General features: G+C 33.9%; 1 protein-coding gene across 2 annotated transcripts; it reads left to right on the forward strand.

Annotated features, from left to right (window-relative positions):
• The first annotated feature begins 1615 nt into the window (after positions 1 to 1615).
• On the forward strand, positions 1616 to 12403 carry LOC115995465 (nuclear transport factor 2-like). Of its 2 annotated transcripts, none has more exons than XM_031120040.1 (9): positions 1616 to 1949; positions 2053 to 2187; positions 4401 to 4707; positions 6553 to 6824; positions 6912 to 7101; positions 7316 to 7437; positions 7522 to 7587; positions 7942 to 8023; positions 11935 to 12257. In XM_031120040.1, exons 1-9 carry the CDS (start codon positions 1911 to 1913, stop codon positions 12150 to 12152), a joined length of 1431 nt encoding a protein of 476 aa, XP_030975900.1. In that variant the 5' UTR covers positions 1616 to 1910; the 3' UTR covers positions 12153 to 12257. The 2 variants fall into 2 exon arrangements, with proteins under 2 accessions (XP_030975900.1, XP_030975901.1); XM_031120041.1 differs by having other exon boundaries at positions 1617 to 1949; positions 6562 to 6824; positions 11935 to 12403.
• The last annotated feature ends 3887 nt before the right edge of the window (positions 12404 to 16290 follow it).

Raw genomic sequence — 16290 nt, forward strand, 5'->3', positions numbered from 1 at the left:
ACCTTAATACAACTCATTTACTAAATGGTTTATGCAAGTTGTACCATGTCAACTTGCTTAATAAATTGGTCATGGTAAGATTGAGGAATTCTAACACAATTAATAAATGTATTAAGTTCATGTCAACTAGATTAATAAATAAGTCATGTTAGAATCGAGGGATACTAGCATGGTTAATGAATGTGTCGTGTTCATGTTGAACTCTATAATTGAATGATCATGAGTTGACACGGCACAGACACAACACTTAAACAAGAATTGCCACCCTTATGGCCTTATCTATCCATAGGGAATGATTATTACTTGTAATAATGATGCAATCAAATAATTGAATAGCTATTCCACATGAATGACTATTTCATTATATGATTTATTATAGCATACCAAACACGCCCTTGATATGGAATATTTAAATATGAAAACTGATAATAATGGTAGTTATTAATACGTATTTACTTTGATTGTGTTTATATATGAAACTATCATATATATATATATATAATTATGGTAATAATTAATAGGTATTTACTATGATTTTGTTTATATATGGAATTATCTATTCTATCATCTAAAGGAATATATAATGTTGCCAAATTCTAAAGTTGTGAATAGAATTTAAATTCAATTAAAAAATATATATTACAAAAGACTCATGTCAAAATATTATGAAGTCAACTAGTCAAATGCATTTGATTATATATATATTATATAAAATACTTATATTAGTATAAAATCCTCAAATTCAAACTTAACATAATGTTGTTTAGATTTATGTTAACAATGGTTTATTAACACTTTGTTTGGAAGTTCATAAAGAAATGTAATAAAATGAGATGAGTAAATCATAAAGGAATGAAAATGTATAAACTAAATTTAGCAATGGAAAAGAATAAAAAAGAAAAAATGGAATAAAATTAAATAAAAGGCTATATGTTTAAGAGTATTTTGAGAATTTTAGTGAGATTTTCATTAAATTTAATATCATTCCACCCGATACAAGAGAATGAAAAATGGAAATTTTAAGAGAAAATAAAAGAATATCCGATATGAGGAAATGAAAATAAAAGAATAAGCATTTCCTCTTGTCTATTCTATCCCTTCTACTGCTTAAACTCCTAAAAAAGAAAATAAAAAGAATATTCTAAAGTAATTCTTTTTATTTTCTTCCATAAACCAATATTAGAAAATTATACCGAAAGGTGATAAAGGAATCTCATGAAAAAGTTGTTATCAGCAGCAGCAACAATGAAATTTGAAAAGTGAAAAAAAAAACCCCTTGTAGCCGTACATTTGTGGTGACGGCTTAAAGAAAAAAAAAAAAAAATCCCCCAAAAAAAAGAAAAAAAGAAAACCCAAAAACAAAAAGGGGAAAAAAAGAGAAAAAGCGAAATAGAGAGAAAAGAAAGAAAAGAGATTTTGGAAAAACAGAAACAACAAAACCAAACCCAGTGCCAGCCAGAGGAACACAACACCCTCAACCTGTGGTGTGGTGTGTTGTGGTGTGTGTGGGGGTGTTGTGTTGTGTTTTTAGTGGAGAATCCTAAATCTCTTTCTCTCTCTACAACCCCCCAAAAAAAGGTCATCCCTTCTCTCTCTCTCTCTCTCTCTAAAACCCCAACAACACTTTCTATCTTCTTTCTTCTTCTCATAACTTTTTATTATCGTTTCTCAGATCTCTCTCTCTATGTTTATTTCTCAATATTCCATATGGGTTTTTGTTATTTCATAATGATGTATTTATGATAGTAATACTGTGTGTTATTGTGTTATTTCAGATCTTAAGAGAGAGAGAGAGAGAGAGAGAGAGAGGGAGAGAGTTAGATAGAGAGGCATTGTGGATCTTTCTTCTTCTCCTCCTTCTTTTCTAAGGGTTTTGTGATTTTTAGGGTTTTAGGGTGTTTCAGACAACAATGGCCACGCCCTTTCCTATTCCTGTCACTGCTGCTCAGGTCTTTTTCTTAATCTATTTAGCTAAAAAAGCTTTTACTTAAGCTAAGGTACTGATTAATTATAATCTGTATTTGTTTGTTTGTTTAATGTAAAATGGGTCAGGTGGGGACGTACTTTGTGGGACAGTACTACCAGGTTTTACAGAATCAACCGGACTTCGTGCACCAGTTCTACTCCGAAGCCAGTACCATGATTCGTATCGATGGCAACAACCGCGACACTGCCTCTGCTATGCTTGTATACTTCTCTTTCTCTCTCTGTCTATCCTTTTATTCTTCTATTAACAATGTTGGATTTGGATTTTGTATTCATGAATTGGGTTATAACCAAAATATGATATAAAGGAACAATTAAGTGTGTTGCTGCTTTACTGGGTTTTTATTTTATTTTATTTAAATTTTGGTCAATTTTTGTTTGTATGCCTGGATTTATTACTGCATTGTGATACATTTTAGTAGCAGTGGCAGGTTTAGATGGTATTTTTGGTTTGTTAAAATTTTGAGGTGGAAGGGTATGAACCATTGGGTCTATGAAGGAAACAAAGGAAGTGAATTGATGAGGTACAGATTAGTGCCATAGGGTGAATTATTTGTTTGGAAATATCACATGTTTTTGGTCATTCAGTAATTGGTCCATTAGTAGTGTACAAGACATGACTACATGCTTAGTAGAGCATGCCAAAGTGCTGGAAGTGAGATAGTTTTTGAGCTGGTGAGGGTGGGGGTGGGTTTGAGGGGTTGTAACTTATTGGGGAGCACAATGATAATATGATTAAGGCACGTGCTTGATGCTTTTCGACTAATTTCATGCACTCTTTTGCCTGTGTACTCATTGGTATAATGACTTGGTGGCTTTGTAAGATAAAAATAATAGTGTAATATGGTGGAAGCCACTGATAACTACAAATTCCATGCAAATTTTCAATGTATAAGAATGTGAAGTTTAATATTATGGTAGCCTTTCCATTGTTATGTGCAATTAGTATTTGTTTTTTTGTTGTTGTTGCTTAAATGAAGTGGTGAGAAAGATTCAAACCCAGGTTCTCCTTCATGGGAGAACTGAGCAATGCAACTAAGCTACAAGACTCTTGATTATATAGAATTAGGTAATAACGTGAAGAGGTGTATACACTACTAACATGGTAGAAGAATGTTGTGCTTCCTATTCCACTATTTTTTATTTGACAAAAATCAATAATATAAAGTTAACATTATTATCATTTTGTGAAACATGGTTCTGTAGTTGACTGTACAACTTATTGCTTGTTATAAAAACAGTTATATAATCTGTGTGCTTATTTATTCGTGGATAAATTTGAAAAATAGAATATCCAAACCATTCATCTTAGGACCCTACTTAGGTGAGACCAGAACCCAGTACTGATCCTATAAGGCACCTCCCTCCACCCCCCCTTTTCTCTTTCATGTTTAGTTATGAACATACTTAGGTGCTAATGATTGTTCCAACTCAGTTATGTTTTGTTTTTGATAAGTAATAGAATTTTTATTGAAAATGAGTGGGGCTACTCTATGCTCACGTTGATGTGCATAAAGCACCTTTAAAAAAATACAAGCAAATCAGCTACAAAATTATGTTAAACATACAACAGAAGCTTAGATCAGAAAATTATGCTCCTACTCAGTTATGTGCTGCTTTTATTTTAAACAATCCTCATTTAGTTTTTTTAAGCATCTGGATTTGGCAGAATAGAGATGAATGGAAATTTTAAAAACTTGACTAAAGTCTATAAGATTTATATTACTTAAAGTGCATGTATTGATTATATTCTACTTATCAAAAAAAAAAAAAAAAAAAAAATTGTATCGATTAATGATTATATGCTAACAAGAAAATTATGTAGTTAAGGCAGCAGTAAGCATTTATGCAATGAAAAATGGAATAGTATGCAAGTACACCGGTTTTCATTAGGTCCAGGCATCCAGCTAACATCTGTCTGTCTTCACCCATAGTGTTCAGAATCTTGTTGGCACATTTGTTGCTGATGTCATGGTTCCATTATTATGATTAATTAGTATTGACGTATTCTGGAACTTGGTGTATTAAATGATACCAGTTATCTTGTAAATGATTTTGCTTTGAACCAGGTTTTATATATCAGAATGTAGCTATACTGATCTAAGTTTTCGTTGTATGTTTAACATAATTTGTAGCTGATTGGCTAATTGGCTTTGGCTCAAATAACACTTCCTCTGCCTTTGAGAATGGGTTGGAGGGTAAGGTATTAGTTTAAAAAACTCACACCAGGTGCATGTGTAACTTACCAATAAAAAAACTTTTGAAGCTAATTGGCTAGATTAAAATATATACAGTTGTGCTGATTTCATAGTGGTTCCATCCTAAGGAGCTATTCTTTGTTCTGATTTGATAATATGTGAGCAGTTAATAGACCTTCTTATACACTTTGTCCAATTTTATTTTTGTTTGGCCAGCAAATCCATGCACTTGTTATGTCACTCAGCTATACGGGAATTGAAATCAAGACAGCGCATTCCCTGGAATCTTGGAATGGAGGTGTTCTTGTGATGGTTTCAGGCTCAGTGCAAGTTAAGGATTTCAGTGGAAAGAGGAAATTTGTGGAGACATTTTTTCTTGCGCCTCAGGAGAAAGGTTATTTTGTGCTTAATGATATTTTTCACTTCATTGACGATGAACCGGTTCTCCACCATCCTGCAGTCATATTAGCCCAGAGCAATCTTGAGTCCAAATTAAATGCTCCTACTACTATTCCAGATCCAGGTATTGGTCATTCAACCTAAAGTGTGGGGATGAATAGTTCTCATTAATGCAGGGTGCAATAATCACAATTTTTTTTTATCCACTGATATAAGAAGCTTTTGATTTTTTTAGTAAAATAATCTTGGAATCTGTGTAATTATATTTATTGCTCATTTACAATAATTTTAATCATTAAACAGAATTAATTCTGTAATTACTGATATGGTCAGATGATGTTGGATCTTTAGAAATTCAGCCCTAAATTAGGAATCCTGATGAGATCTTGAAGGGTTCTTGAATAGAGTTTGATGTTTAAGGGTTTAATAATAAAAAGATTGATTGAGGAAAAAGAAGTAATTAAAAGATTAGATATTGAATGAATTTGCTGGCGATTTAGTGTCAAAACAGTGAATAGAACCAGAAACAAAGAAAGATAAACTCTAGTTAATCACACCTAAGTTTCCTAAGCAATAGTACTCTGGAAGGAGAAGACAGCCACACCCTCAAAGCTTAAAGTAAGCTGCTGGAATTTTATTAAATTCAATCTATCTCTATCTCGATCTCTATTATTGATTACATAAAAGCCTTTATACAGGCTATTCCCAAACCCTTTCCAAGGAATTATTAGGGCTCTTAAATAACATTTTCCAAGAAAGAATAGTGCTTTTAATAACAACGAATAGTAATTAAGAACTTCTAAACCAAATATAAAAAATGGTTCAAAACAATAAATAAGACTCATGGTAAAATTTAATTACAATTCCAGAATATCTGAAAAATTACCAGATTACCCTTATTCTAGTAATACCTAATTAAAACAGATCTGGGAAATTTTTATTTTATTTTTTATACAAGATAGAAATTTTACTTTATTCTAATCTAAGTGTATATGTGTTCTAAGTTCCCCTCTTGGAGACTTGAACCCTGGCTCTTACCCTCACACCCCATAAGCACTTATACTTGTAGAGTGACTATCGCGCCAAGGGTGCGCGGTGGTAGATCTGGTAAATTTTTAACCTAAATAAACTTAATATTAAGACTCAATATTGACTAAAGTAACTTATTAAGGATGCCAAGAAGGCTCTGCATTAAAACTAGACCACAATTCTAGAATATATTTGAATTGGGTAAAACTTAGATACAATACCTTAGGTACAGTACATTAGGTTCTCCAATTAAATTTAAATATTTGGTTGCATTGACCAATGAAATAAAACAATGTTATTTATTTAGGATAGCTAAATTTTATCCACCCAAGTGTTTGAATTTAATTGGGGAACCTAAAACCCCTTTGAATTTGATTTAGTCTTTTCTTGACTCTTTGCTGGCTGCATCATTAGATCTTTTATTACCAATGAGAAGTATACTGTTGGATGTAGCCAATGAGCTCTAGCTCAAATGACATCTCCTTGAAATAGGTGCATGTGCACATCACCAATAAAAAAAGTATACTGTTGGGTTTGGTTATTACTTTTTGGTCAGAAAATTTAAAATTGTGGCTGGAGTTCAATATAAAATTATGTTTATGCATACTCGTTAGGTTGCAGCCTAGTGGTTGGAGGCTTGGGATGAACTGAAGACCCAGACATCTTGGGTTCAATCCCAAGTAGGAGTTCCCTTGGATTACGTGATACATGGTTTTGGTGGGTGGGGTTGCATCTGTGGTTTACTCCCCAGGGCCATGCCTTGGTGATGTTCCACGTCATAAAAACAAAAAAGTTTCAAAGCATGAGTTAAATCTGAAACACCTTTCATAAAAATTTTTTCTCAAAAAAATCTATGTGACAGTGACAGATTTTGTAACTGTCCCTATGACAGATACTGGAAAATTTTCCTGTACCCAATAATTTATTAATGAAATGACAGCTTTTGCAGTATCCAATTATTTGCTTGGTGGAGAAGTCCAGTCAAGAGAATTCATGTCTCCTACTGAGGTAAATGAAAATGGCCCTGTTGACAATTATAGTTACTCTGAGCAACGGTTGCAGCATGTCCCCGAGTCTGAACACATTCTGGAGAACGATGCTGCAGAGTCAAATGGTTTACTTCAGAATACAGTGAGTGCTGTACAAGACCACCTGCCTCCCAATGCTGAGGAACCTATTGGAGAGCCTCAAAAGCACACTTATGCTTCAATTGTATGTACTAAATATAGCAATTAGCCATATTTATGAGGAATCCTTTAAAACATGAGGCTGATTTTGTCTGTTCGATTATTTTGGAAGTTACGGGTAGCTAAAGGACAACCCACACAAGCAGTAGCTTCACAGCCTTCTGCTAACAAAAACATGCCTCTTACCTCAGAGTGGGATCATGCTTCACAGCCCACTACTCAGCAATCAAATTTTTCATCAAATACATATGAAAGGTCTGTGGTGGAGACGGCAGAGGAGGTTCCCATAATGGAAGATGAAGGTATTCTTTCTAGGTCTCCTAATATTTGTTTCCACTATGGTATTAAGACAATAGATTTTCTTAAGATTGAATAGGATTTTTTTTTTTTTGGGGGGGGGGAGGGGGGAACTTATATGTTTTTTCTCTTAGGGAAGATATCATTAATTCACAATTACTTTTAAAAGTGTCGTTTATGTTTCAGCATGTGTTTGATTTTATGTATGGATACCCGTAGGTGAAATTAGGTCTGTTTATGTGAGAAATTTGCCACCTACTGTGTCTGCTTCTGAAATTGAGGAGGAATTCAAGAATTTTGGTACACTCAGTGATGAGGGCGTCGTCGTTAGAAGTCGCAAGGTTCATACCCTTGATATCTCTATTAACTATATTAATGCATTTTAGCTTCAAATTTTATGAAGCAAAATATTTCTTATTGTGCAGGATGTTGGTGTTTGCTATGCATTTGTTGAATTTGAAGATATGACTGGTGTTCAGAATGCAATCAAGGTGAATATGCTTTGTGAATCCTTGATATAAAAGATCTATTAGTTGCCTTAATCAACCCAAGTATTTTATTCAAGATGGAAAAAAAAGGCTTTTAACGTATTTTCTGACATAAGCCTTCTCGCTAATACTTTCTCAACTCGGTTGACCTCATTCCAAATTTCAAGTTTATGTGTCCCTTTTCTGGTGGCATTAAGCTATTTTTCAGCTTTCTTAAATTTTATAAATTTGATATGGTTAACCTTAGATTAAAATTTCTATTTGGGGGAAATTTCTGTGATTTTTTAATGCATCCTATTACTTATTGAGAGGAAAAGGGTTTTTATATTAAAAATTTCTTTGATTATATTTCTGTAGGCGGGTTCTCTTCAGATTGCTGGACGACAAGTATACATTGAAGAGCGGAGACCAAACAGCAACATTCCATCTCGGGGAGCAAGTATGTATTTTTTCTCTTTCAATTTTATTGAATTTCATGAAATGCCATAAAATTCCTTACATTTGAAGAATTAGTGCATCGATCTATATTACATTCTTCTTCTTTTTTTTTGATAAGTAATCAGAGAAATGATATATTACATTCTTCTTCAATGGTGAACTATATTTATAATAGGACCTGAGGTGGCCTATTAGTGTCATTGGAAGGGGCTCTAAGAATCCCATATATATATATTGCCGTGTTCATTTCCCCTTTTGACTAGTTGATTATTTGAACTTTAAATTGTAATTTTTTTGAGCGATTCTGTGTGCCCCTTTTGACTAGTTGATTATTTGAACTTTAAATTGTAATTTTTTTGAGCAATTCTGTGTGCCGCTGCTTGTGTGTATAGATTTCTTTTTATTTTTATAAATTTGTCACTACTTAGAAAAAAGATGTAAATAAACTGTTTCAGCTTATGTACTGATGGTCTTTGTGTGTGACATATAGCCACTAGACAAGGATTTTTGGTTTGGCTTTTCCCACTCCATTATGCAATTATGTTATCCATAGCTTGAATTTCTTGACGATGATATTTTGTTATTAAGCTTGTGATATGGTGAGAACTTAGGTAACTTAGGTCTAGGGTAGAAGAAGGGTTTAAGAAGAAATAAGCTTGTGATGCAGCGAGAACTCAGATCTAGTGTAGAAGAAGGGTCTAAAAGAAATTCTAATGACAGACAATATTAATGCTAGGAAAAGGATAATAGGATTGAAGTTGGAACAATCAAATATCAATTTCTAGATTTAAAGAGTTCAAGAAATATTCAAATATGAGATTTCATGATGTAGATAAGAAAAAGATGTCTATGACTCAAAAGAGGCTTTTTATAATATCCTTTAGTAATCTTAGAATCTTAGAATCCTAGCCCTTCATCTTACAGTAAAAATTAAATCATAACCCACCAACTTCTTTAAATGTCATGAACTAGTCACATGACCTTTTAAAATATTAGAGACGTAATGATAAATTAAACATAACAGAGAGAAATAAAACATATTGGAAATATGGGTTTCTTTCTGGGTTGGTGAAAATCATTCTTGAGTCTGGCTTCAAATTTCCATTATCTATTGGAGTTTTCGAATAATGTTTTTCATCCTTTCTTTCTTTGTCGTCTTAAGTACGTCAAGAAATAGCCTTAATGTGCCAATAAAAATTTATGCATAACAAGTTGAAGAACCTTTCTTCAATTGTAACATGAACAAGTCATGTGGAATAAATTACCATCATTGAGCGCCATGTGAGTTTTTTCTAAAACTCAGCTCAACCTCATCTTTGCATTTCTTGAATCTTGTCGAATTAAGTCTTGCTTCATAAAATCTTCCCAAACACAATCAAATCCGGTATCTTTATCTTCCTAAATTGCTTAGCCCGTTAGGGGTGAAAAGCCCCCGGATTACCCGGTAACTGATTCTGGCGGGTGGGTCAATTGCCTGTAGGGGTTTGATTAATAGTGAGGATTGTTGTACAGTATGCTTTGCGACGTGCAACTAATCTGAGTGAAGTTCTTCTATGTCATCAAAAAAAAAAAAAAAATCTCATAATTCAATATTGTGTTGATAGAAGAATTATTAAAATGGGCAAAACTTAGGTACAGTACCTTAGGTTTTCTATTTCAAATTTTGACACCTTTCCAATTTAACAAACCAGGTAAATGGCATTAAAACAAAAATATCTTTTTTTTTTTCTTCCTTCCTTCTTTTTCCTGTACCTGCAAACGTCTTCTCTTCCAAACCCAAAACCTTTCTCTTCCAAACCCAAAACCCATATTTCCTTCTTCCTTCTTTTTCCTGTACCTGCAAATGGCTTCTCTTCCAAACCCAAAACCTTTCTCTTCCAAACCACCCATGACCCTTCTCTTCCAAACCCAAAACCCAAAAAAGAAAAAAGAAAAAAAAACTCATATCTCTCTCTCTCGGTGTGTGTATGTTTGTGTATCTGTTTCCTTTCTTTTTTTCTGATCTATGATTCTTTCTTTTCTGATCTATGACTCTTTCTTCTTTTCTGATCTATGATTCTTTCTTTCTCTCTCTCGGTGTGTGTGTATGTATGTGTATCTGTTTCCTTTCTTCTTTTCTGATCTACGATTCTTTCTTTTCTGATCTATGATTTTTTCTTCTTTTCTGATCTATGATACTGTGGAATCTGAACGGATCAGATTGGATCTGATTGTAGCTTCAAGTTCAGGTGCCGTTTTTTGGTTTGAAACCCAGTAGATCTAGCTTTTATTTTTTGATCTTTCCTGTTTGGTTACTGGAAAAATGAGGAAGAAGGGTCCTTTTTTTGGTTTGAAACCCAGTAGAAAATGAGCCAACTGGAGATTTGAAGCCGTGGGTTCTTGCAGTACAGGAAAAAAAGGAAGAAGGAAAAAAGAAAAAATTTTAAGCCATGGGTTAACGCCGTTTGTTTGGGATGTCAAATTGGACAGATGTTAAAATTTTAAATAGGAAACCTAAGGTATTGTACCTAAGTTTTGCCCTATTAAAAATTACATATTTCTAAGGAAAAAAATCCCATCTTCACAAAGATTTTTCATTTTGGAATTTCATTGAACACTAGTGCATCATTCAAATCAGCATGTGTATGTATGCAAACTTTATGTGTCCAAAAGAACACTCGTAGGACTTGCATTGAACACTTGATGTGCATCACTCCCTTGAATAGTTTCTTTAATATGTATTGAAGTACCCACATTAAAATCACCCCCCATCAAGGTAGACTTTATAGATCGGTGGAAAATCTGTGTATGGCACACGTGCCTTTTGAATTTTTATCCTTCAATTCAACTACGCACACCAACTGATCCTCCAATCTGCCTCGTCCTACATTATGAAAGGAGTTTTCTTCTTCTATAGCATCGTTCCCATCTTGGATCACCTTCCAGTATGTCCATGGGGTTGTGCTTGGCGTTTGAAATATCCAAACAGGCTTCTGTTGGTCCCCATCATTGAAGAGCTTTTATAGCTTGCGACAAAATTTCAATCATATGCCGCATCTTAGCCATCTCTATCTACTGGCATTGATTTCCTCTACTCCCACAATCTCTACCTTAACCAGCAATAGTTTAAAGTCGCATATTCAACTCAAATATGAATTTTGTGACCTAGATATAGATATTTTGCTTTGATATCACATGATGCGGTGAGGATTTAGCTCTTTTCTTTTGATAAGTTACCCATGCCCCTAGTTGGTCTTGAACCCTCGATCTCACCCTCTAACCAATTATTATGGGAGATGAAGTGTCAGTTGAGCTATAGTTCATTGGCAAGAACTTTGGTCTAATTTAGAAGAAGGATTTTAGAAGGAATTCCAGTTACAACTTACAAACAGGATTAAAGAAAAAAAAGAAAGAGAAAAGATAATAGTATTAAAGTAGGAACAATCAAATATCAATTTCTAGACTCAGAGAGTTAAAGAAATATTCAAGTATGAAATTTCATAAAATAGATAAGAAAAGGCTGCCTACAATGACTCAAGAAAGGGCTATTTATAATTGACTTTAGTAATTCTACATAATACATATAACAATTAAATCCTAGCATTCAACTTCTTTAAAAGTCACATGCTAGTTATGTGACCTTTTAAATATTAAAGACTTAATAATAAATTAAACAGAAAAAGAAATAAAAGACAATAAGGACTAATGGCTTTCTTTATGGTTCCTTTCTTTTGGGCATAGATTCTTCTGCATCAGCTTGCTAAGCAGAATGATTGATAGTTGATGCCTGCAAAGAGGGGACATCAGAAATAATTTAGTTCTGTTTTGGTAAATCTATCATAGCATGGGAAACAACCAACTTTCTGCATGTTGCTCTCCGCACATCACTATTTTAAATGATGTGTTCAATTAATTGTAAACTGTTATGGACAGGAAGGGGCAGAGGCAGGGGCATCTACCAGTCAGATGCACCAAGGGGGCGTTTTGGCTCTCGGAGTTATGGCAGGGGAAGTGGCTATGATGTGGGTGATCGAGATTACAACAGACCGAGGGGAAATGGTTTCTATCGGCCAGGTCCCCGGCCAGACAGAGGATTCTCAGGTCACCAAGTATCAAGAAGTGGACACAATCCATCAGAGCCTTTTAATTAGTATTTTTTTAACGATGGGAAGTGACGTTTTGAGCCAAGCCATGCAGCTCAGCACATTCACGTTTGTTACTTCGAAGACTATAATATGGATATTTTCAGAAGTAAGCTTTATTTAGATGTTTTGGAATATGAATCACATATCATGTCTTTTTTTTTTTTAATTACCTGAAAGGGTTCCTTGATACTTATTTTTTTTCCTAGAAGGAAATTATTAAATATAAAAGCAATGTGTTTGCAATTTTGAGTTCTTAACCTGGTGAAATATGCATTGTCTTTTCTATTGATAAAGCTTTTTGAATTCTATTTTATTTATTTGTAATGTCTTAAAACATTTTGATTTTGTTCACCCTGAGTCTTTGCTCAGTTCTTTTTTGCTAAGGTTACAAATCAGCAAATGGTCCTGTAAAGGTGGCATCTAATATGTTTTTCCTTAAATGATGTGCTCCTAGAGTCCTAGTTAGTAGAATTGAAAAGAAATGGAAAGCGTTGCTTTTCTTAACCCTTGTTTTGGAATTAGAATGGCTCCTAAACCTGCATGTTGGGATTGATGGTCTGTTCTTTCAGTTATTGCTTAATTATACTCAATAATTTAGCTCACCTTAAACCGTTCATCTTCTACTTACAAATTCCATGGCGCTTGCTCTTTGCATCATTTTGTCTTGGAGAGTTTAATTTCATTCCAATTCACTGAACATTTAAAAGTAATTCCATAAGGGCAATTCCATTCTTTCGTGTATTACAAATCATATACCACAAATAATAGTCTTTATAAAAACTGTGTTGGTTTGTACATTGACCTATCATAATAAGCCACCCCCAAGTCCAAACAGTAGTAATGGGCAAATTCTTATTTGTTGGACAAGGGAGATCTTCAGATCAGTGAATGCTTCCATCAGTCTTGCACCCTTTTGTGTGTTTACGAGTACCTTGTTAGTCTGGTCTAATGCTGTAGGTATGGGGCATCGCTGTTGTTTTGTTGTCACGGTCTGTGTACGGACCCAACCATTCCCAAACACAATTTTATAACCTGTGCAATTGAGTGGATAACGTAAAGTAATGAGCTGCCTAAAGCAGAAAATATCTATCATTCATAATTTTATGAGTCAATAAATTGTGAAATTGGATGTGATTGGTTATGTTTCTAGAATTCTTCGTCTCAGAAGCCAGGCTTTGGATACTTCTATTTTAAAATTTAAACGGCAATCCTTGAGCCATCTCAGTGCAATAATGCGTTTGGCCAGATAAGAAAGTAGCCATCTTTTATATTATATGCTCGAAATCATGACTTTCTATGTTGTTTTGCGTATCGATTCCCATGTTTGAAATGAATCAATGATGACTTCTTTACGTTTGCGTATCAGTTCCAATGGATTTTTTTACATCACAACAACGTGTGCATGACTTCAGCTTTTCACTTTCTAAAATTTTCCAATCGAATCTTCCCAAACACATTCGGATACAATGGCAACGCAACTTTAAAGACTTCCCTCCATCACAGGCTCAAAACTAACAGATCATATATCATCATAAAACACACAAGAATGTTTAACTTCCTGACTACGCTTATCACATCATATATTCAATCAGATTTAAACTGAAATAAAAGTCTCAAACGTCACTGCTTGTCTTATTGCATATGTTCCATGTCTTATTCAACACATCTGAAACACCTTTCATTTATTTATAAAAAAAAAAGAAAAGAAAAAGAAACAGCTTTCATTTATCTTGTGGGCCAACTATTGACGATGGATGTGAAAGTTTGGGAAAAATATAACTCAGCATTGGGACAGTTCAGAAGATTTTTATTTTTTATTTTATAAATTTTCTTATTTATGCAACAGAGAGGATAATGTCAAAAAAAAAAAAAAAAATTAACTTCAAGTCTCAGTTTCAGTTGATTTTTTAATGTGTATAAGTGTGTAATAGCTTTTATCCTAAGACCGTTATTGAAAACCATGGAATGTATGGAACCAAGGTCAGTCCAAGTGGATTTTGCATACCACTTTTGCATTCCAGTTGAAAGGTATACGTTAAGGGATTTAGATCACTCGATGCAATTGTAATCCGTGGCTAAGATTGAAAGTTGAAAAAACAACTTTCAATCTCAACCATTAAATAAAATATATTAAAGGAAAGTTAAAAAGTTAAAAATGTAAAAAAAATTTTGAGAAAAAGTGGGTGAATTGCATCAGGTGCAATACCCACTTGATCTCAATCCTACATTAAGACCCAGTAGTAGAGAACTGGTCTCCTTCTAGTATTCTAAGGCTAATTAACTTGGATTCAGGTCCTCTAGATTTCCTAGGGTATTTCACCAGTAGATTTTTTTAAATCCTAACCACTCTTTTATGATTTAAGAGTCTAGATTCTGCCATGTTAATATTCTACTAACAATACTTTTAAAATAATAAAATAGTGTTGCAAACAAAACAATTAAGAGTATTGTTAGTGAAATGTTGATATGGCAGAATCTAGACCCTTAAATCATAAAAGAGTGATTAGGATTTAAAGAAATCTACTGGTGTAGTACCTTAGAAAATCTAGAGGATTTGAATCCCATTAACTTATACTAGCGTGAAGAATGGGTCTATAAGTTAATGTTGATTTGGAATTGGTCTATGGTCTTACTTCTAGTAAGTCTTTCAATCTTAAATGTTCATAGAGAAAAAGTCATGTACCTTATTTACCAAAAAAGAAAAATTCATGTACATACGACCATGGTTGTCAAAATCCCGACCTGAATCTTACAATCCTACAATTTTACGATCCCACCTACCCAAAATGATCCGGATCTTTCAAGGATTTTTGCGATCGTTCAGGATCGTACGATTTTGACGATCACCAATGATCTTCGTTTCTTGTAATCTTCTTTAACTTGACGGAAGGCTGTTGGACCCAAATGAAAAATAACGTCTCAATAGACCAAGTTTTGCTATTCTAATGTAGAGAGATAGAATGTCAGTTGAACCTAAATGAAAAATAACATCCAGAGAGTGTCACGTTTTGAGATTTTTGGTCTCTTTAAATGATGCTTACAAATAGATGTAATAATGTATGGTAATTACATCAAATGGGTGCACATTTTTTGTTTCTTATGAATGTTTAATTTATGTAATTATTTAACATACCAATTTTTTTTCCCCTTAAATAATGTAGGATCTTACGATTCACAATTCGATCCTATGATTCACGATGCCACCTACCTCCCACGATCTTACGATCTTACGTAGGATCCCGATTTTGACAACCTTACATACGACCGACTTGGCAAAAGAATTTTCATTCTGCTTGTACTTGATCACATGCTACATTATAGGCTCCACCCCATAATCTATAAATAGCGACCAAACTATAATGCTTATGCAGCATTATTAAGTTCTAGAGCATAACTTCAAACTTTCTCTCCCTTGAAAGCTCCGAGTCCGGATGGCATGCCTCTTATTTTCTATCAACATTATTGGGACTCCATTGGTGATGATGTGTCTTATGCAGTGCTCTCATGTTTGAATTCAGGTACTATCCCCGCCAGTTTAAACCATACTTTTATCACCCTTATTCCAAAATTAAAAAGCCCGGAAAAGGTTTCTGAATTTAGACCCATTGCCCTGTGTAACATTCTTTATAAGTTAATATCTAAAGTGTTAGCTAATCGTATGAAAATTCTTTTGCTTATGTTGTATCATAATCCCAGAGTGCTTTTCAATTTGACAAAGTTATCTCAGATAACATTTTGGTCGCTTTCGAAACACTTCACCACATGAAGACAAAAAAAAGGGGCAATGAGGGGTATATGGCAATGAAATTGGATATGAGAAAGGATTACAATAGAGTGGAATGAATTTTTCTTGAGAACTTAATGTTGAAGATGGGCTTTCATGTTAGATGGGTAGGGTTGGTGATGGAAACGGTCAAATCAGTCTCATACGCCATACTAATCAATGGGGTACCTCGAGGATGTATCAAACCAACGAGGGGGATTCGTCAAGGAGATCCTCTGTCTCCCTATCTATTTTTGCTGTGCTCGGAAGGTTTAAATGGTTTGATTAAAAAAGTTGTTGTAGTAGGTGATCTTAGGGGTTTCTCTTTATGCAGGAGCGGTTCACAAATTTCTCATCTTTTTTTCGCCGATGATAGTTTGA

This window comes from Quercus lobata, chromosome 6, assembly GCF_001633185.2.
Source record: "Quercus lobata isolate SW786 chromosome 6, ValleyOak3.0 Primary Assembly, whole genome shotgun sequence".
In the NCBI taxonomy this organism is placed as follows: domain Eukaryota; kingdom Viridiplantae; phylum Streptophyta; class Magnoliopsida; order Fagales; family Fagaceae; genus Quercus; species Quercus lobata.

Bases quoted from the DNA above. Each gene is read 5' to 3' on its own strand.
- LOC115995465 (XM_031120040.1), top strand. From the start codon at position 1,911: ATGGCCACGCCCTTTCCTATTCCTGTCACTGCTGCTCAG. The intron at 7,102-7,315 runs GTATTCTTTCTA...GGATACCCGTAG, and splicing joins TCCCATAATGGAAGATGAAG to GTGAAATTAGGTCTGTTTAT. The intron at 7,588-7,941 runs GTGAATATGCTT...ATATTTCTGTAG, and splicing joins GTGTTCAGAATGCAATCAAG to GCGGGTTCTCTTCAGATTGC.